The sequence below is a fragment of the Rhinolophus sinicus genome, linkage group LG15, assembly GCF_036562045.2.
Source record: "Rhinolophus sinicus isolate RSC01 linkage group LG15, ASM3656204v1, whole genome shotgun sequence".
NCBI classification, from domain to species: domain Eukaryota; kingdom Metazoa; phylum Chordata; class Mammalia; order Chiroptera; family Rhinolophidae; genus Rhinolophus; species Rhinolophus sinicus.
In genome coordinates this window covers 47836691-47858242 of record NC_133764.1, presented here as the reverse complement: position 1 = coordinate 47858242, position 21552 = coordinate 47836691, and the positions used below count along the sequence as shown (strand labels likewise).

Sequence of the window (21552 nt, the reverse complement as noted above, 5' to 3'; positions counted from 1 at the left end):
GTAAAGAAAAACTAATGAGCATAACTTGGTCTTAGTTTAGAAAGGTACCAGAGACAGGCCCCAGGTCCCTTCTCAGTTGGCATGTCCAATGCTCTTTGGTGACCGGTTTTATTGAGTCCTGGGCTGTTCTGGTCTGAACTCTTAGCCCATTGGGCATATCACTCTCAGATGTTTCATTTTCCCCCTGGGCTTACATCCTAACTATTTTTGCTGATTCTTTTCCTTTCTGTTTTCCTTCACTTTTTATATTTGGTGTGAGGTAGAGCTAAGGAACTTTTTTTCAGTGCTTATCTGGGGTCAAAGGCACTGTTTAAGTTTTTCTGAGTCCTGAGGCTGCTTTGAGCATCTACAGGAAGAGCAAGCCTGTCCAAGAGTCTCAACATTTTCCTCTATAAAAGCCCATTTCATTATTCCCAGGAGTCACGCCTCGTCACAAGCTTGTGGGATTTGTCACTGTAACCCTCATTTTACTGAGGAGCAAAGCAATATTCAGGAAACCTAGGGGTGTCTTTCTGTCTGTACTTATAGTTGGCATTGAAATTCATGATCTTGTTTCCATGTTTTCTCCCAGTTCTTGTGTTTCAACACTCACTGATCTAGGCAGTGTCTCATCTCTCCAATTCACAATGAGGTGTGATGGGCCAGGCAGACTTGAGTTTACTTACTTGTGTCATTTGGACAAGTTAAATTTCTTCCCAGTGTCTCACATTCTTCATCTCTGACACATGGTGACAATAATGGAATCCAAACACTTTGGAAAGAGAATGGAACACTATGTGTGAAGGGTCCTAGTAAGCTATCTGGCTAGAAAAGGATCTATTGTTTTACATTTCCTGGGCCTCAGTTTTCTCTTCTGTAAATTCAAGTCCTTCTAACTATAGAGTTCTTTGATTCTTGGAAATAGAACTTACTTCTGAAGTGAACTTTTACAGGGCTAAAAGTTTAGGACTAGGCAGGTAGATTTTCTCCCAGATTCTAAATCACCCTAGGTTATGCCACTGTGCATTTTCATTTGCTTAGATGCTAAAAAATTGCAATCTAATTTCCGATCTGGACATATCAACCAACTAAGAAAAAGGATGGCTATGTCCCTGTAAAGAAAAACTAATGAGAGTAACTTGGTCTTAGTTTAGAAAGGTACCAGAGAGAGTAGCTAGTGAGAGGACCAATTGGGCAGAGAGGTCTTTGAAGGAATGATGGGGTAAGGAGGGGGTGGGGAACAGGGCCCCGGTGGGAACCAGAAGAAAAACTATAACAGGAGGGACAATGGGCAGAAATTAATCTAAGATCCTTCCCCTAACAAAATGATAGAAGCTTCTGTGCCAAATATTTTGCACTGTGTTTAGGTATTCAGGCTCAGGAGTTAGACACCTGAGTTATTTAAATCCTAGGTCTACCACTTATTGGCTGTGTTTTAGGAAGATTCTGAGCCTTTCTCAATCTGTGTCTTTACCTATAAAATGACAATTATTTTATAGGCCAAACTAACAAGGTTATTAGAAAGATGAGCTGAGAAATGTGCTATAGCACTTAGCACCTTGCTTAGCACATTATAAGTATTCATGAAGTGGTACCATCATCATCATCACCGCCATCATTATTATGAATGCTTGCTCATAAACGTAAGGCTGGAGGATTCCCAGAGGATGAGTAGAGCCCATTTCAATGCCAGGACAAGAGGAGGCTTTGGTGGCAATATAACCCCATCTAGAGAATTCATCCTTCTCAAGAACCACCCCAAATAAGACAACCAAACCCACAAGATCAGAAATTTAGCAGAGAAGGTAGGGACCATGGGCCATCTGCCAACTTCCTAGTCCAGTTACCAAGTTAACGTTAAACTTTTGCATTTTGTTTATTAATTCATAAATATAGTTTTGTGCCCCTAGTGCTTGCAAGTGAGGTTAAGTGAATGAGGTTTGATCACCACTGAGTAAGTTGGCATGGGCAGCGTGTCTGCTCCACAAAATTGAATTTTCACAAAATTCTTTACCTGCGCTATCTGGGCCAACAATAGGAAGAGGGAAGGTTATAGAAATAACCATCACCTCCCACCCCCACCCCCAGCCATACTCACACACAATACCTAACCTTACTTTCAAACAAAGCTCCGAGGTGGTCAGCATTATTATTATTACTTCCATTTAAGAGATGAAGAAAACAAAAGCCAAACAAGGAACTCACTTCTCTGAGCTCATATCATCAGTGAGGATGTGAACACAGGTCATTTAGCTTCAAATGTGTGCTTTTCTGTTCCTTCCACACTGCCTTTGAAATCTGGACACATCCTTCTTAAATGACTTAATTGTGTTCTACAAATAATCTTTTGGGACTTCTTCCTGAACCATGGATTTGTTTCTGTACAGAACAAAGGACAGAGAGAGTGACAGGGAATAGGAGGTGTGATGGGAAGGGCTACTTTGTTAAGACTCATTATTGGGCAAGAGGGAGACTCCCAAGTGTTTGGAGGTGTCAAAGGGTATCTGATTCCAGAGGTGATGGAAAGTAAGGGGGGAGGGGGTGGGAGATGAAGGTAAGGGGGATCAAATATATGGTCATGGAAGGAGAATTGACTCTGGGTGATGAACACACAATGGGATTTATAGATGATGTAATACAGAATTGTACACCTGAAATCTATGTAATTTTACTAACAATTGTCACCCCAATAAATTTAATAAAAAAAAAGTAAAAAAAAAAAAAAAGAAAGCTGCATATTCATCATAAATAGTATCCACTTCTCAGGACGACAGAGGCAAGCTGCATTCTCATGGGTGCTGTGACTTGTTCTGGGAGCATCTCACACTGCAGAGTCTTACTCTAGGGATGATCAGTGCTCTCAGAAAAAGGATCAATCTAGGAAAAAGGCAAGAGAAATTTCTAGGGACTTTGAGATAAGATCACCATGGACACAAAGGTAGGTCTGAGCACCTCATTCTGGTTTTGTTTTCTAGTTGAGTCTGAAGTATTATGCTTCACATTTATGTGTCAAAATTGCCACTTGAATTCTCACTCTGTGGACTATTCCCAGCATACGTTTCCTTCTGTATGTATCTTTTCTTTCTCGTCTTTGAGGAGATTATTGCTTCAATGAAGGTTGGTAAACTTTTTTTGTAAAGGGCAAGACAGTAAATATTTTAGGTTTTGCAGGCTATCTGGTCTTTGTTGTAGCTACTCAACTCTGCCATTGTAGAACATACGCAGCCATAGACAATACCTAAGTGAATGAACATGACTGTGAGCCAATAAAACTTTATTTATAAAAAAGAACAGCAGGCCGAACTTGGCCTATGGGCCATAGTTTGCCCATTTTGCTGGTTTCATTTCCCAACCATGAACACTCAGTTATTTTCAATCTCTCCATTACTGACAAATTCCCTAAGCCCCAACTAATACTCTCACTGAGTGAGGCTCCGGATCCTTGCAGCTAATACGGGATGAGTTTCTGCTATAAAGACAAATTGAACTGAATGTTGAAATGTGGGTACATTTGGGAGAAAAAATCCACCAGAAGACTGTTCACTTCAAACTCTCTTTCTAGGGAGTCCAGGAACAGAACCCCACAGGTGAGAAGTCCCAAACAACCCCACCCCATGTCCCTGGCTGACTTCCCTTCTGAGTAATGGGGAGAGCCATTTGGGGCTCTGTGATGATTCTACCTCCTTTGAAGTCATCTGATGAAACTCTGATTTCACCAACCACCAGCACCCAGGAGGATCCTGGTGTGACACAAGCTGAATGGAATAATTTTATAGGATGAGGGAAGACTCTATGGAGGCATCTAACTAGCATATTTTGGCGAAAAAAAATTACCTGAAGCATTAGGAAAGGAAACTATGTTGTATGCCAAGCCCCCGCCCACAATTAAGGGTATAAAAGGATCACGGAGGAAAGAGAGACTTCAAACCTCACCCAAATCCACTACCATCAGCTTGTTTGCTCTTCCATCATCCCTCTCAGCACCATGCCTTACAACTGCTGCCTGTCCAACCTGAGCTGCCATTCCGGTTGCCCTTCCCGGCCCTGTGTGGCCCCCAGCTGCCATAACATCCCCCTGCCCGGCGCCTGCAACATCCCCGCCAATGTGGGCAACTGTGGCTGGTTCTGCGAGGGCTCCTTCAATGGCAGCGAGAAGGAGACCATGCAGTTCCTGAATGAACGTCTGGCCAGCTACCTGGAGAAGGTGCGCCAGCTGGAGCGGGACAACGCGGAGCTGGAGTGCCGCATCCAGGAGCGGTGCCAGCAGCAGGAGCCCTTGATGTGCCCCAGTTACCAGTCCTACTTCCGGACCATCGAGGAGCTCCAGCAGAAGGTGAGCGGGTGGGGCTTGTGGGGGCAGAACAACAGCTGGTTGTCTTTGAACAATAAGACATTCTCAAGTTAAAGTGGTCCTCACAGTGGAATTCTGTTTTCAGATTCTCTGTGCCAAGTCTGAGAACTCCAGGATGGTGGTGAAGATTGACAATGCCAAGCTGGCCTCTGATGACTTCAGAACCAAGTATGTGGAGAATTTTCAGCCAGGTGACCTCCATGGTCCTTACGGCTCTTTCATGTTCCTGTGGGCCTAACATGACCGGGGAGAGGAAGCTATTTCTCCCTTTTTATTTCTCCTCTATGGTTGATTATCTAAATTAGCTTCAAACAGAGATCCAGACTCAAAACTCTTATGCTGTCTGCTCTTCAGTCCATACTGGACTTTCTGGAATGCCTTCTTAAACACCCACATTCAGAGACTGAAATAAATTCTCGGAGAATGGACTGCTTTGGGGGAATATTAACCAACAACTTTGAGAGGAGAGAGAGACGCCATCTCAGGAGTCCCCATGGGCGCCTTCCGGTGTTAGCATGAGTCAGTTCCTCTCTAGCCTCCCCACGCAGAGCTTGAGGGGAACATGAAGGGGAAGGGACAGAAAACTGTCAGTTCAAAGATAGGCTGATCCCATCGAAACAGGACATGGGGCAGGAAGATGGGCTTCCTTCCTGGTTCTCCCTCCCACTCCCATCTGTGTGCAGGTATGAGATGGAGCGGTCCTCACGGCAGCTGGTGGAGTCGGACATCAACAGTCTGCGCAGGATCCTGGACGAGCTGACCCTGTGCAAGGCCGACCTGGAGGCCCAGGTGGAGTCTCTGAGGGAGGAGCTGCTCTGCCTCAAGAAGAACCATGAGGAGGTGAGAGGAAAAGAAAAGAAAAAAAAGGCTTCAGCACTAAGCCTTTAGCATCAGGAATCAGGAGGCAATTGCCGTAGGATCCCTGGGCAGCACCCTTCTCTGAAGAACTCAAGGTCAGCTCAGGGAATGATGACGCTATAGCCATAACATGGAGGGAGGTGAGCGGGGAGGGTTGGCCAGGTGCTGGAAATGCTGAGGAAGGACATCTATGCTCTCTGCTGGTCGCTGTTAGGGCCTGAATTTAATGGGAGAGACAGAGGGAAAAAAAGAAATAAGACATGGCCCCTTTCTTCAAAGAGCTCACAGTCTAGTCTCTAGTCTGGAGAGACAGCCATGTAAAAACATGGTGACGTAATAGGGACAGAGGAAAACAGTAAGTACTATATGGGACGTAGGAACAGCCCACTCAGGGAACAACTCAGTCTGCCTGAAAGGAGATACGGAGGAAACTCTTCTCAAGAGGTATGTCATGGGAAGGAGGAAGATTTTAATACTGGCTGTTGCCATCTGTGGGAAGAGACTGAGCAAAGACATAGAGGTGGCAGAGTGAGCAAGGTATATTTGGAATGGCCCATGGATGGGCATGTGGTACCTACAGGAATGTGATGGGAAATTTGCAGATACCAAGGAGCTGGGACAGTCTTATAGGAAAAGTGAACTTGTTTCAGTTTTCTGGGAAAACAATCAAAATGACCCCTATTCAAGTACATTCCTACAAAACATCTGTGTCAGTCTTTGGGAATATTCAGGATAGTCTTTAACAGTGAATTTTCAGGTAGGCTTGTGTTCACTTTCCTACCGCAGGAAGATAGAAAGTCTATTTCTGTGTCTTCATTTCTTCCCCTTCCTCCACCAGGAAGTCAACACCCTGCGCTGCCAGATTGGGGACCGCCTCAACGTGGAGGTGGACGCTGCCCCCACAGTGGACCTGAACCGTGTGCTCAATGAGACCAGGTGTCAGTACGAGGCCCTGGTGGAGACCAACCGCAGGGACGTGGAGGAATGGTACAACAACCAGGTGGGAACCTCAGCACCTCAGCACACAGTCACTCAGGACCCAAGGCCACTCGGGGCCCCTAAGGCAGGGTCTGATCCTGTCTTTCCCCTTTGGTGTTTCAGACTCAGGAGCTGAACAAACAGGTGGTGTCTAGCTCGGAGCAGCTGCAGACCTGCCAGGCAGAGATCATCGAGCTGAGACGCACAGTCAACGCCCTGGAGATCGAGCTGCAGGCCCAGCACAACCTGGTGGGTGTGGTTCAGACCTCCGGGTGAGAGATGTGAGGTCGGGGGATCCGAGTCCCTGGGATGCTCTGTGGGCCATGCTCTCCTTAACTCTTGAAGCTTGGACTTCTCTGGAACTCTATGGAGAAACCTCCATAGGGTAAAGGAGCTGCCCTGACATCCTGTATCTCCCCCACACAGAGGGACTCTCTGGAGAACACACTGACAGAGACTGAGGCCCGCTACAGCTCCCAGCTGTCCCAGGTGCAGTGCATGATCACCAACGTGGAGTCCCAGCTGGCCGAGATCAGGGGTGACCTGGAGCGACAGAACCAGGAGTACCAGGTGCTGCTGGATGTGCGGGCGCGGCTGGAGTGTGAGATCAACACGTACCGGAACCTTCTGGAGAGTGAGGACTGCAAGTGAGTGTGAGGCGAAGGATTTCTGGGAAAACGAGTGTGGTGGGACTATGACATGGTATTCACATGTTGGCCATATTTTCAATTCACCAAATAACACACATTAGTCAAGTGTCTACTATGTGATAGTTAAATGTTTATGAAAGGTCAAAGGTGAAGGTCATACAATCCCTGCCTCAGTGGGCTAACAATGGAGAGGTGGTGATAGAGAGAGTTTTACTCACAACAATAACTATCGCACATGGCAGAGTGTGTTAAATTCCTGAGTGTCAAGAGCATGAAATAATTTTTTCAAAAGGACAATTTTCCACTTCTGCACATGGCATTCCGGGGAAGGGAGAAAGATTTAGTAACAATCACATTTGATTCCAACTAACTCTACCCACTGAGAATTCATAGATTGTTTCATTAAGCACCTTGGGGGTTTCTTTATCACTCTTCCCAAACTATTCTAAACCTCTGTGTTCTCCTAGGCTGCCCTGCAACCCATGCGCCACCACCAATGCTTGTGGAAAGTCCTGCGGGCCCTGTGGCAGCTGTTAATTTAAATACGTACATCTTCTTCGAAGACGACAATGAAGCCATTTAGATCAAGCATAGAAAAGGTCCCCAGGTCCTGACTTTGCTGGAGCTCAGTTGCCTTTAGAAATCTTGTCATACCAGCTATGATATTTCTAGACATGGAAATGCTTTCCAGATCCAACAAGCAAAGGCACACATCATCAAGTTCCAATGTCTGGTAAACTCCCTCCCATGGAAGATTAAGTCTCTCTGTGTCTGAAGAAGTCCAGCTCCTTGTATTCTGAGCTCCAGGTATTAATTCAGGGCGTTTCCTACACGTATTGTGTTTCCTGCTTTCCTGGCTTCTTTGCTATTCTCTGGAATGCAAGGAGGCTACTTCATTTACTTCCCAATAAACTTTATTTCTCTGGCATTGTAAATGTGTTTCTAATTCATAGTCATGCATTGTAAAGTACTTCTCATGGCTGTTTCATAAAAATACCCCTTCATTAGGAGGATGAAATGGGTTGAATGAACACAGCCATCTTCTTCCACTGGTAAATGCTGATGGTGAGGGAGGGCTGTCCTCCTGGGAGGCTCCCACCAAGGGAAGACCATGCAGAAGACCTGGCCTTCAACACTCATGCCCATCTTGCCTTGGCTGCAGGGTCCTTGGCAATTCTGAGAATCCTCTCCCAACCTCACTGCTATCTCCCACTGTCACCCTCATCACTGTGCAATTCTTTGCTTCTTTTTCTCCTACACTGTGCAGACCAGCTTCTGTAGAAACCGCTCAAAGAGCAGCTACCCTCTCCTCTCAACAATTCGGCTGCATCTGCATCACCAATAGAGATATCTACCCTTCCCTCAAAATGTACCTCCAATGATTTCCATAGCCCTGCACACTCTGGGTCCTCTTTTTCCATCTCTGACCACCCATCCTGTTTCCTGATTAGCCTCTCTTCCCCTTTCTGTCCCAAATGGAGGAAATGCCTAGGTCCTTGACTCTTTGTTTTTTTCTTTCCACATCCTTGTTCAGGAAGAACTAGCACCTCTATGCTGATGACACCCAAATCTCACTCTTACCTCAGTTCAAGTTCCAGGTCTTTGTTTGCCCATAGGACAGTTTCATTTGGTATCAGGCCATCACAATTAATTGGACTAAAACTTATCTTTGCCAAACTGGTTCATCTTGTACCCACTTATTATGCCCAATACTTTGTAATGTAAAGACCCTTAAAATGCAGGCAGGCAGATCTCCTTATCGCCTTCTCTTCAAATTTACTCTTTCCTCTAGGCCTTTGTTCATATCTATAATGTTCTTCTATAACCTCTTTATCATTTTATTTCCTATAATTCCCAAAAAGGCCAATATTCATGATCTCATCCAACAAACATTGATCTTACCTTACCTCCCACTTGTCTTATCTCTGAATTATTAAATCTGTCAAGTCCAACAGCCACTACTTTAGTTCTCCTTTCAGTTTGGTGCGATCTGAGTGCCACAACCATAATCGATCATCTATTGTGTGTGCCAGTACTGTGTGCAGTGCTGAGAATACACAAATAGGTCAGCCCCACAGCATGTTTACAGTCTAGAGTGGATAAGACAAAGAAATAACCACATACACACAAACATCAATGTAGCTCAAGAAAGGTACAAGTAAACAATGGTGAATTTCCAAGATGCGAGAAAGTGATAAGAAAAGGCTCCAATTTTCTGGACAAGATGGTGAAGTAGGTAAATGCTGTGCTCAACTCCTCTCAGGACCACATCAATCACAACTTTAATCAACTATTAATATATAATATTAGCATAATTCTGAAATAAAGTTTGATGGGATATGTTTAGACAGAAGAATGTGTGAAGATTCGAGAAGAGGGAAATATTTTGCAAGCATGACCTTTACCTGGTAAGGAGATGAGGAAGCAGGAGGTGTATTTAGAGCCTGACAGACCAGTTTTTAGTGTGGAGCAGAGGATACATGTGGTAGTGGGAGCTGAAAGTGCCAAGGAGTGAGGTAGGACCATATCTGGCAGTGCTTTGAATCTGTGAGATTTGCTTGTAAGGAAGGATGGCATATGATATATCAGGCAGCTATGTATAAACTGGTTTGTGATAGGTCCTAGATGGGCCCAATTGGCCCCACAAGTGATGGATTGGGTGGGAAAGAAGAAAGATCAATCAGGAGGCTGGTGAGAGAAAACAAGGACTGAGATGGGTGGAGGTGGGGGAGTGGATGGGCAAAGGGTGAGGTGGATTTCAGAGGAACAGCCTGAGGTATGGAAGCTAATTGGAGATAGAACATTTTCTATGGTAAAAATCTAACACTCACTTTGGAAAAAAATTGGAAACTACCTAGGAAAGTTGAAGATATTCTTATCCTATGGCCAAAATTTCTACCTGTAGAGAAACTGCTTATGTGACCAAGATACAGATACCAGAATATTCATAGAAATATTGTTTGTTTCTGCCCAAAATGGAAAAATTCAAACTCCACCAGTGATCATTTAAACAGCTGAATTGTGTGGTGTACCTATACAATGAAATGCTCTAAGACAGGATTGACATTTCAGGCCAGAATTTTTTTTAAATTTTCTTGCTATTCTTTGAACATGCAATTAAGTCTTGCCCAACCAAGGCCTTTGTACCTATTCTCTCTGACTGAGTGTTCTCTCTCACTTCCTTGAGGCATCTACTCACATGTCAACTTTTCCAGACCACCCTGGGTGATACAGCAACCAACCCTCGCCTGGCATTTCCTATCCCCATCTTAGTTTGTATAATAGAATACCATTGACTGGGTGACTTATAAACAACAGACGTTTATTTCTCACTTCTGGAGGCTGGAAAGTCCAAGATGAAGGCCAGCAGATTTGGTATCTGGTGAGAGCCTGCTTTCTGGTTCCTAGATGGCTGTCTTCCTGTGTTCTCACATGGCAAAGAGGTGAGAGAGCTCTCTGGGATCTTTCATAAAGTCACTAATCCCATTCCCACACCCCCTCCCCCAAAAGGCCTTGCCTGCAAAATGGAAAGAGAAGGAAGGAAACTAGTACTGGTTGAATACCTACTATGGGTCAATATGAGTGAAGTTTCTGGGCCTGAGAAAATAAAACAACAGTGTGTCTCCAATGGAAAAAGCTGAAAATAAATGACTAGATTTGGGAGAGATGTTGGAGAGTCACCTCATAAAGATCACAGAGCTGGAGAGATCCAAGATGGCTGAGTAGATAAACACTACATTGTGTTCCTTCCATGAACACATTAAAACTACGACTGAATTATAGAACAATCAACCTGGAAAACCATCTGAAGTCTAGCTAAACAGACGTCTTATAACTAACAATATAAAGAAGACATGTCAAGACTGGTAGGGGGGGCAGAGATGGGGAACAGGCCCCAAACCTCCCTTTGGCGGTTGAGATTCAAAAGGAACATCTCAGCCGTGGTGGTTTCCCCCATAAGAACGAGAAACCCCAGCACCCCACACCAGGCTCCCCCGTCTGGAGTACTGATGCTGGGAAGAGGAGTCCCCACAACATTTTGCTGTGAACAACAGTGGCGATTCCGACCATTTGGGTGAGACAGAAGGCTGCAGGAAACCCAGACATCCTCTTAAACAGCCCGCGCACAGACTCACTCGCTCGCAGGCACTCACCTGGGGCTCCAGCGGAGGTACGGTGGCTCACGGGGCCCCAGAGACATATGGGGGGCTGACTGAGCTGTGTGGCTGTGGAAGGAAGACTGGAGGACTGTCGGCACGTTCCTGGTGAGGGCTCCTCCTTTCGTGCAGCCGGGTGTGGACGCCATCTTTCCTACGTTAAGCCCACCCCCCACAGGCCAAATCTGAAACTGATTGGCCTGATGAGCTCTGAGCTCTGCCTGCTGCCTCAGCTGGGACCCCGCTCCACCCAACGCAAGCACAGCTGGAGGCACTTTCTCCCCGAGCAGCCATTCCCTTCCACATTGCACTCTTTCTTGAAAAACTATCAGAGCCCATGGGCCCCAAGCAAGTGATGACTGGACTTGGTGCGCTCTGAGACTTGCTGAGTAGCTCCAGGCTCAGCACTGGCACCAAACTACAGTCTACATTAACCTGGTGACCACAACGCTGCCCACTGTAGTGGGAAAGGGGAAGGGGAATAAGAGGTTCAAATTCCCAGGTATAAAACAAATAAGTCATGGGGATGTATTGTACAGCATGGGGAATATAGTCAATAATATTGTGATAACGTTGTAGTGTCAGGTGGTTGCTGGACTTACCATGGTGATCACTTCTTTAAGTATATAAATATTGAATAACTATGGTGTACACCTAAAACTAATATAATAGTGTATGTCAGCTATATTTTAAATAAAAATCGTTTTAAAAAGATCATAGAATGATAGTTGTTAACACTGTGAAGGGGAAGATGTTAGAAGAACCTTGGGGACCACTGATAAAAATGACAGAGTGGGCCTGTGGCTCTCCAAAGTCCCTGACATGAGGTTCTGCCGTGGTTTAGCCAGATCTCTGAAGATACAGATGACATCTGGTTAAAAACAGTTGGAAAGGGAAGTGGAGAATAGCTGCAGTGACACAGAAGTCAAAAGAATTCAGAGTTTCAACGAGAAGATGGTCAAAAGCATCCAGGTCAAAAAGATGAGAATTCAGACAAATCTAACTAGAAATAACAATGGGGAGATCCCTGGGAACTGTAAGGAGCAGGGTCTGTGGAGTACTAGGGGAAGAAGCCATATTTCAGTGGCTCTTTCAAATCTGTCTCAAAGCACCAACTTGCCAGTGAACTTAATGCAAAAGTTCAACACAACACATTCATACTAAACATGAAGTCTACTTTGCTTTTTCCTCTGTGTACTACAAAAATGTTTTAGCATTTGCTGTTCCCCTTGATCTGAAAAGCAGTCACCTAAACCAGTTCTCTTTCCATCTTTGAGTGGTTCCTGAATCCAGCTTTCCCAGAAGACTAGGACAATTAATTAAGGTAACATTGTTTTGGATCATTTCATGTTCTTCTTGGCTTCCTTATTCTAGACTGGGTAGAGTTAAAAATCATACTGATGAACTTTGCATTTTTCTGACTCGGTTTATAAGACCCCCACTGGGACGCCACTCCTATTGGGAGTCCAAGACTGAGTGTATGAGACACAATGGCGGCTCTGGAGAGGGTTTGTGGAGTGGGCCCATGGGTTCCCATTTTGAGGTGTCTGTTCCTCTCTTTGCTCGGTCCATCTTACTACTGGCCTGGCTCATTCTCCAGGTCCTCTCCTGCTTGTCCCTCATTGGAAACCCTGTTTAAGCATCATCTCATATTTTAGTTCCTCGATTACCATCACAATTTCTCCCCTCAATGTAGTCAGGGTGGGCAACTGGTAAATTGGCAAAAGTCGCCTTTATGGAATAGTCTATGGAAGCCCTATACCATAGTCTTATAAGCAGCTCTAACTGGGGTTGGCTCAACATCATGGGCTGGTGTTGGTACTGAACAGTGTTTCTGCTTTTCTAATTCCCCAATGGGTGACTTTTCATCTGTCTGGCATGTTAATCCTCTTGCTCTATGTGTGCCTATTGATTCTACTGCTGTCCTCTCCTTGCCATTTGTACACATTAAAACACAAGTGATTGACAAGTGATCCAATATATTACTTTTTATTTCCCAAAGAATACATTTTACATTTCTCCTTGTGAGAATTTTAAGTACCAGGTATCTGGCCATGACAGAAGATAGTTTTGGGAGGAGAAGGGTGGCCTTCTAATGCCTTTAAAGTCTTGCCACAGGGAGGATGGGCTCAGCAGAAGATCTGCCCTGACTCCACTCCCTGGCTAACTACCACTGATGAGTTTATGTGTGATCTTTCCCACAAAAATAGTCTTGGCTTCTATAATAAATAGTATCCTTAAATCTTAACTGTAATTTGCTTACATCTGGAAACCAGAAGCCTTTTGACAGCGTCTGCCACAATTACATGGGCAGGCATAAAACCTCTCTGTTTGTTAGGATTTGATTTGCTCATCATGTTTATTGAAGGGTCACTGATGAGAGACAATGTCATTGCTTATGTAAAGGCAAGAATTCATAGTATGGAGTGGAATAAGTAAAAAGCAATTGCCTTCCAGAATTCCTGGAAAGCGAATTGAAACTTGGCTCTTTTCTCAATAGACCCAAGTCTTCTCAACCATCATTATCTAATGACCACATAGTGATGCAACAATCATGGTTACTTCTACTCAAGTTGTATTTCCTCTTGTTTAAAAAGTGCCATTGTCTAGATTTTTCTCTTGAAGCTTGGGCCACAGAAGAAGGGGAAAGACAGAGAAGAGCCTATGAATCCAGCTCAATGTTTGAAGGATATTGTTCATCCAATAGAGCTTCAATCAGTTTGGTACCAATTTTAAACCCACACACTCATCCCACTTCTCTCTAAAGGTAGAGATTCAGGCAAGAGGAGCAAAGAGCTGTAGGTTGTAAATGTGTGTGAGGATGTTAGTAGCTTCAAATCCTGCACATTTTCTCCCAAACTGCTGTCTTTTATGAAAGTGTATTTGAAGCTCCACCTTGGAAATGACTTTTAGAATCACCCAAGAAAACATATATTGTTATTTTTATAGTCACAATGTGTTTCTGACCCATTAAAGATACTGCTCAGTTTAGTTGTTTATCCAACTCCTCACTAGGCTTGGTTTAAAATGATATCTCACTAGTTTCAAAAATAAACACACCCTCAGAAGATGAAGATTTGCCTTCAATGAGGATAAACAAATGTCCCAGGCTATGGGGGCAAGTTGGAAGAAGGGCTGATCTGAGAAACGGCCATATGGAAGAAATTAGCATGAAGCTTCCAAAAGGAATTACTTTAAGAAGTATCCTTCATATTTTAAGCATAGATAGTTGAAATGTAAAATCTTCATAGTTCTTGATGATCACAAGATGCCATTAAACACATAACGAAGTGGTGGCTTTTCAGGGTCACATCCGTTGGAGAACTGGGCTCAGGTGTCTATGTCAAAGCAACCAATGGTTTCTTCCTTTCCAGCTTTCAGTGTTTGTTACACTTTCTTACTCAGTAGACCTCCTTCCCTCAGAATGGAAAATGACCTTTGCTTCTTTGATAGGGAACAAGCTTTCACTTCTTGGCCCGTTTTAATTTAGGAGGGTATGTGGTCTAGTAGTGGTCAAGTCCCATTGAATTCAATTCATTCGTGTATCACTGCTTTTCAGTAGTGAGAAGATTGGAAGAGAGAGACAGTGTAATGGAGAGAGCATGGTTGTTGGAATCAGAAATCTGGGTTTGGATTCCGGTTCCACCATGTAGGAGTTCTGAGGATGGTCAACCTCTCAGAGGCTTGGTGTGCTCATCTACAAACCCTGCAGGGTTTTGTGAGGACTGAAAGCGATAACGCACGTGAACTGCTTAGCACAGTGGGTGCTCAGCAAGCAGGAGCCATTCCAATAACAGTCATAGTGTGTAAGCACATGGTGCAGTCCTCACGCTGAGTAGGTGCTCCTAAGATGCTAGTTTTCTTACTGTGAACATTGAGTAGTAGCAGAGATGGAGCCTGAGGCACTTCCTGAAGCCCCCACTAGGAAGAGGCTGGAGTTGCCTCAATCTGGTTTGGCTGGAATGGCTAAGGGACACTGAACTGCATGGCCTCGTTAGTCCTTTTGAATCTCAGCTTCCAGGATTCCCTACCCAACAGTTTAGTTTCTAGGTGGGCTACTTTAGATGGTTTTTCTCACAGAGTCCTTACTGAGTACGAGCTGGATGAGGCATAGACCCTTCTTTATTTAGGACAAAGAGGCACAGAAGGGCCCCCAACTTTGGAGGACAGGGTACAGTTGTCACTCTACCTCAACACCCTGTGAGTAAGCACTGCTCTTGGCAAGGTTAAGAGTTGGTCACTTTGAAGCTCTTACTTAACCAACCAGCATGATTGGTGAGGAGTCCCGACTGAGCAAGAAGCCAGAGTAAAACATTTATGAGGTAAAGGACTTGTGTGAGGTGGCTACAAAACAAATGGAAACATTGGTAAACAGAGTAAAAGGGGGTAATGCAGTCCGTGGTTGCCACACCCACCGCTGACAGAATATAAAGCCCTGGGAGAGGACCAATGCTCACACCACAGGAAAGGAATCAGCTTTGAAACTGACCTTCAGAGCTCCGCTCCCTCCCAGCACCATGCCTTACAACTGCTGCCTGTCCAACCTGAGCTGCCGCTCCAGCTGCCCTTCCCGGCCCTGTGTGGCCCCCAGCTGCCATAACATCCCCCTGCCCGGGGCCTGTAACATCCCCGCCAATGTGGGCAACTGTGGCTGGTTCTGCGAGGGCTCCTTCAATGGCAGCGAGAAGGAGACCATGCAGTTCTTGAACGACCGCCTGGCCAGCTACCTGGAGAAGGTGCGCCAGCTGGAGCGGGACAACGCGGAGCTGGAGTGCCTCATCCAGCAACGGTGCCAACAGCAGGAGCCCTTGATGTGTCCCAGTTACCAGTCCTACTTCCGGACCATCGAGGAGCTCCAGCAGAAGGTGAGTGGCGGGGGAGCACCACACTGCCGATTTAGTGAACTATTCACCGAAACTTAACATACCTACTTCTGAATGGATCTAAGACTGTTCAAGGCCAGTGTTGAGAATGATAAAGACATAGACTTCACCAGCTTCAGGACAAATCATCCAGTACTCTTAGAAAATCTATTTGGGAAGCCCCAAAAGGAAAGGATACAGACTGGTGAGAGGGCAAGCCATTAGGCCAAAATTTGTCAGAGCAATCTTATATTGCTTCTTACCTAAAGAAGGAGGCTTTAGAATATCTGATTCTTTAGTTCTCTTGTGATATCCTGGTCTTGTTTTCAGAGCCTACAGCATTAAACAACAACAACAACAAAATGTATGCACCTGAATTGTTTCTCAGAGCAAGGAATTCCCTTAGTGAGTTCTCAAATATTTAAAGCCTTTCAAAGTTGTAGCAAGAGGCTGTGTAAAAAAAAGCAAAAGAACCATTGACTCCAGAAGCCTCACTCTTAGGCACAGATACTATACTGTCCAGTAGAGCGTGAACACAACTGAGAATTCAGGGCCAGAAATATAGGAGTAGAAGCGGGGATAAGTAAAGAGTCAGCATAGAGGTGGGACTTAATACATGGTATAAATCAGGGAGGGCTTCCCAGAAGAGGCACCATCTCTGCAGGATTTGAAGGATGAGCAGGAATTTATGTCAATTGCACAAGCCCTTGACTGCCAGAGGGAACTGTGTTCACTGTGGCAGAGTGAATGCCCAAAAAGGGCCATGTGATTTGAAGAGCATGTATTCATTTCCCCACACTCAGTGAGTACTAGGCACAATGTTGGAGCAAGGGATGAAATACCGAGTAAGACAGTCTCTTTCCTTCAGGAGGTCACAATGTAATGGGGAGAGAGATGTGGAAATGAATGACCACGGGGAAGGTGATGAGAAGTAACTGTCTAAGGGCAAAGTACTATGAGCGTGCTTTGAAGAAGTGACCCCTGCAGGAGCTGGGCTAAGCAAGGGGTCTTTCTAGGTGGGTGAGGGCATCCCAGGGCAAACCAGGCAGAGGGAGAAGCTTTGTGCAAAAGCCTTGTCTAGGGCAAAAGGCCGGAGAATGGAGTGAGGTCATCAGGGCTGGAATAAATGCATATGAGTATAGGATAACCAACTTGGCCTGGTTTGCCTAAGATTTTTCTGGGTTTAGTATTCTAGGAACCACCTAGTCCTAAGCAAAGTGGGGCACTGGTCCCCCTAACTGAGGCTTGGCACCCAGTATACGCTGTTCCTGGGTGAAGCCAGAGACAGACCAAGAAGAGAAGAATTCATGACAGCGGGCACATTTCCCTTGACTGTTTTAGTTTTGAAACGATCAGTTCTATTAATCCTTTTTTTATCCCCAAACTAACATCTGAGAAGACTCAAAGCAATTGGGAAGAAATGTGGCTGAAAGAAAATAGCTTTCCACGGTAAGGCATAAGACACTCCATCTCATTTCACAATTAATCCTGGCTCCAGATCCTGTGCACCAAGGCGGAGAACGGCAGGCAGGTGGTGCAGATTGACAACGCCAAGCTGGCCGCGGACGACTTCAGAACCAAGTAAGACTTTTCTAACGATCAGAGCTCTCTAGTAAGGGACAGGCTGAATATGAAAGTGATGGGCCCTGTCCTGGGAGCTCGCAAGCAGAAGCTGCCTGGATGGTACTGGCAGGATTCTTGGCTTGAGTTAGTTAGGTTACTTGTCAGTTAAAGTCTCCTCACTCGATGTTAAGAGTCTACATTTTGGAGGAGTGCAAGAAACCACCCTTTCTTTCTCTTTTTCAACTTAATGTCTGGAGCAAGTTGAAAAGTAAATTTCACACCAGTTTCTTAGTATAGATTAGTCACTATCAGCTCATCGGAAAAAAATGATTAAACCTCAAAAATAGGAGGCCAAATCCATTTCAGAGAATCAATCGATTTTTCTAGGTGTGACCATTACAATCATAAGAATCCTTGGCATTTTGATGGGACCTCACAGTTGACAGTGTAGTCTTACCTTTGCCATTTCTTCATCTTCAGTCCAAGCTGAGGAAGTGTTAGCGTGCTTCGCATGTTATAAATGAGGACATCAAGCCTCAGAGAGATTAAGGAACTTACCCAAGGTCACACTGGCAAGGCTGAATCTGACTTCTAAGTCAGTGCTTTTCTTACCACACTGGATCACCTCTCAGGGTGGCTGGAAAGAAGGGCGAGATAATACAAACAGCAGGCTTACGAAGTTTACTGACTCAGGAAGGCAAGATGACAGGACTCAGTTGACAGTAACCTGTGAATGGACTTCTTAGAACAAATGCATTACTATTAGATTAGAACTGGGCATAGACACCCCACCAAAACCTTCTCTGAGGGCTTCAGGGAAGAAAGTAGCTCTTTTTACTTAGCCTGGTGATACATTTCTTTCCCCTTTCATAAACTTTGAAAAAATTCAAAATATAATGAATCTGACTAGGTCAGCTAAGTAAAGCCTGGGAAAAGTTCTTCCGCTTTGACCTCCTTTGACCTTTGGCTATGTGTGCAGGTACGAGACGGAGCTGGGTTTGCGGCAGCTGGTGGAGTCAGACATCAACAGCCTGCGCAGGATCCTGGATGAGCTGACCCTGTGCAAGTCCGACCTGGAGGCCCAGGTGGAGTCCCTGAAGGAGGAGCTGCTCTGCCTCAAGCAGAACCACGAACAGGTGAGGGAGTCCCAGCCCTCAACACCCCAATACTGAGAGCTCCATAACTCCCCTGATCAGGGTAAGGTAGGTCTTTGCTAAGCAACCTAGAGCAAACACAACATTTTGCTCGTTGCTCAAAACACACTTGAGAATTGTTGGGGCATGAGTTACAGAACTCCATTTTTTTTTAAAACCTAAAAGAGTGTAGTCAGCTGACCTATTTCCATTTGGAGTCAGACCTGAGCTTAAAAGTCCACACAAAGATGTTTAAAGTACTTTCTACTGTTTGATAAGATCTGTTATTTTGTCAATAGATGCCAATTATAAATCAGTTATCATGCCAGGCTTACATTGAGCAAAGAGAAAGAAATGATAGAATCTTGGAGTGGAAAGAAGCATTAGTATCATTTAATTAAGCAGCCTCATGATACCGATGAGGAGAGACTCAGACAGGAGGCGTGAATCACAACAGTTAACTCAGCTGGGTTGTACATTAACTAGGTTTCAACTAATGAATCCTAAATTTCAGTGCAATCTTCTCACCACACTGGACTCATCCAAAGAGATCTTATTTACAGACTCTTTCTGTGTCTTCATTTCTTCCCCTTCCCCCATCAGGAAGTCAACACCCTGCGCTGCCAGATTGGGGACCGCCTCAACGTGGAGGTGGACGCTGCCCCCACAGTGGACCTGAACCGTGTGCTCAATGAGACCAGGTGTCAGTACGAGGCCCTGGTGGAGACCAACCGCAGGGACGTGGAGGAATGGTACAACAACCAGGTGGGAACCTCAGCACCTCAGCACACGGTCACTCAGGACCCAAGGCCACTCGGGGCCCCTAAGGCAGGGTCTGATCCTGTCTTTCCCCTTTGGTGCTTCAGACTCAGGAGCTGAACAAGCAGGTGGTGTCCAGCTCGGAGCAGCTGCAGACCTGCCAGGCAGAGATCATCGAGCTGAGACGCACGGTCAACGCCCTGGAGATCGAGCTGCAGGCCCAGCACAACCTGGTGGGTGTGGTTCAGACCTCCGGGTGAGAGATGTGAGGTCGGGGGATCCGAGTCCCTGGGATGCTCTGTGGGCCATGCTCTCCTTAACTCTTGAAGCTTGGACTTCTCTGGAACCCTATGGAGAAACCCGGTAAAGGAGCTGCTCTGACATCCTGTATCTTCCCCGCACAGAGGGACTCTCTGGAGAACACGCTGACGGAGACGGAGGCCCGCTACAGCTCCCAGCTGTCCCAGGTGCAGTGCATGATCACCAACGTGGAGTCCCAGCTGGCCGAGATCAGGGGTGACTTGGAGCGACAGAACCAGGAGTACCAGGTGCTGCTGGACGTGCGGGCGCGGCTGGAGTGTGAGATCAACACGTACCGGGGCCTGCTGGAGAGCGAGGACTGCAAGTGAGTACCCAGCAGGCGGCATTCCTGCAAAGCACATGCACTGAAGGATAAACAGGGACCTTGCAGGTCAAATTTCAGATGCCAATATGTCTGTAGAGACCGAAGTTTTATATTACAGCAGTGGGAAATGGAGGGTATTTGTTGCTACCATTGCCTGGCCTAAAGGTATTTTCTGGTCCAAAAGATACTTGAGAGACTTGACTATTTTCCCCACTGGTATGCTTTTGGATGCTGATGGGTAAATAAAGCTTTGTACCTTCAGGGTTGGCTGTCACAGCAAAAGTGAAAAGAAGACTGTAACGACCATCATATATATTGAATAGTGCGTTCGGATTTAACCTAAACACTCAAATCCACTGTTTCATGGACCTTAGTTGGACCCATATGAGGCAGGTAGAGTGGGGGTCAGTATAACCATCGTATAGATGAGCATTTGAACATCAAAAGGGAAGATGACGCAATAACTCACAGGGTCCAGCGCTTGCCACCTAACACAGTATTGTCATGAACAGTCTTGTGGACGTTCCACAGTTCTGCATGGTAGGACTTACTGATCCTGTCTTATGGGGCGAAGCCAAAGCTGAGAGGGCTGAAGAGACTGCCCTAGGACTCCAGGGTTACAGAGTGAGGGCTGTGATTGCACCTCGAGCCATTGCTCTTTCTCTCCACTGTCTGACTTCGTAGGAGCGATCGGAACAGGCTTGGCTTCCTGACACATCTGAGAATGGATTCTGCTTGTTCCCACATCTCCTTGGGTTGAGTCCCCTCCTTTATTTTTTTATTATTCTTCTCATGCTGACAAGCTAATGATTCTGTGTCCTAGGCTGCCCTGCAACCCCTGTGCCACGACCAACGCATGTGACAAGCCCATTGGGCCCTGCGTCATCAATCCCTGTGCCCCTTGTGGGCCCCGTACCCGTTGTGGGCCCTGCAGCTCCTTTGGGTGCTAGACCTCCTGGGGCCAGCAAGAGGACAGCACGAAGACAGAAGGACCACTGATGGACCAGCCCTGCTTCTCTGAAATCACCACGGGACCCTACCCCAGCATCACCATAAAACATGGTTTGGAAGAACAACAAACACTCAGGCTGGGCTCTAAGCCCAGGCCTGTCTGAACCTCTTCATTCAACGTCACTCTCCTGTACTTATTCTGTGACATGATGGTCTGACAGGTCTGGGCCATGAACGTGTCATCTGAGGTGTCTTGTGTTTCTCTCTGTTGCTTTGTTTGATTTTTCTTGCAGGTCCCCAAATCCCTTTGCGCATCTCCTAATAAACTTTCCTTTTGCAAAACAAAGATGATTTGTATTCATTCTTTTCCAAGTGTTTGCTCTATGTGTAGATGCTCCTTAAAAACCCACTTGAAAGCATAGGTGGACTGTGTAGTTTAATCTTCTAAAAGGTCTTTGTCACCATTAATTAACATTCATTAAGTACAATTAGCCCCAGCGTCCACTCAGACCAGCAGGGAACCAATGGGACCACTAAAGGCAAGAGGTCTCATCTGAAAATGATAAACACATTCGTTATGGGAACTTAGTAAAATACAATGGTTACTACTTCTAGAAAGTTCCACTTTTTCTTTCCCAAGTGCCTACAAGAAGAGGGACAGGAGCTAACATTTCCTGAACAGCAAC

General features: G+C 45.6%; 2 protein-coding genes across 2 annotated transcripts; both read left to right on the top strand.

Annotated features, from left to right (window-relative positions):
* The first annotated feature begins 3888 nt into the window (after positions 1-3888).
* On the top strand, positions 3889-11162 carry LOC109455750 (keratin, type I cuticular Ha4). The gene is made up of 9 exons (XM_074319374.1): positions 3889-4312; positions 4416-4498; positions 5014-5170; positions 6027-6188; positions 6290-6415; positions 6593-6813; positions 7284-7342; positions 10291-10364; positions 11106-11162. Exons 1-9 carry the CDS (start codon positions 3965-3967, stop codon positions 11160-11162), a joined length of 1287 nt encoding a protein of 428 aa, XP_074175475.1. The 5' UTR covers positions 3889-3964.
* Positions 11163-14682: 3520 nt separating this feature from the next.
* LOC109455765 (keratin, type I cuticular Ha3-II) lies at positions 14683-21067 on the top strand. The gene is made up of 7 exons (XM_074320098.1): positions 14683-15838; positions 17334-17416; positions 18378-18534; positions 19135-19296; positions 19398-19523; positions 19695-19915; positions 20739-21067. The coding sequence occupies exons 1-7, from the start codon at positions 15491-15493 to the stop codon at positions 20863-20865; spliced, it is 1224 nt and encodes a 407-aa protein (XP_074176199.1). The 5' UTR covers positions 14683-15490; the 3' UTR covers positions 20866-21067.
* Positions 21068-21552: the final 485 nt, after the last annotated feature.

Bases quoted from the DNA above. Each gene is read 5' to 3' on its own strand.
- LOC109455750 (XM_074319374.1), top strand. From the start codon at position 3,965: ATGCCTTACAACTGCTGCCTGTCCAACCTGAGCTGCCATTCCGGTTGC. The intron at 4,499-5,013 runs GTATGTGGAGAA...ATCTGTGTGCAG, and splicing joins TCTGATGACTTCAGAACCAA to GTATGAGATGGAGCGGTCCT. The intron at 6,814-7,283 runs GTGAGTGTGAGG...GTGTTCTCCTAG, and splicing joins CTGGAGAGTGAGGACTGCAA to GCTGCCCTGCAACCCATGCG.
- LOC109455765 (XM_074320098.1), top strand. From the start codon at position 15,491: ATGCCTTACAACTGCTGCCTGTCCAACCTGAGCTGCCGCTCCAGCTGC. The intron at 18,535-19,134 runs GTGAGGGAGTCC...TTCCCCCATCAG, and splicing joins TCAAGCAGAACCACGAACAG to GAAGTCAACACCCTGCGCTG. The intron at 19,297-19,397 runs GTGGGAACCTCA...TTGGTGCTTCAG, and splicing joins AGGAATGGTACAACAACCAG to ACTCAGGAGCTGAACAAGCA.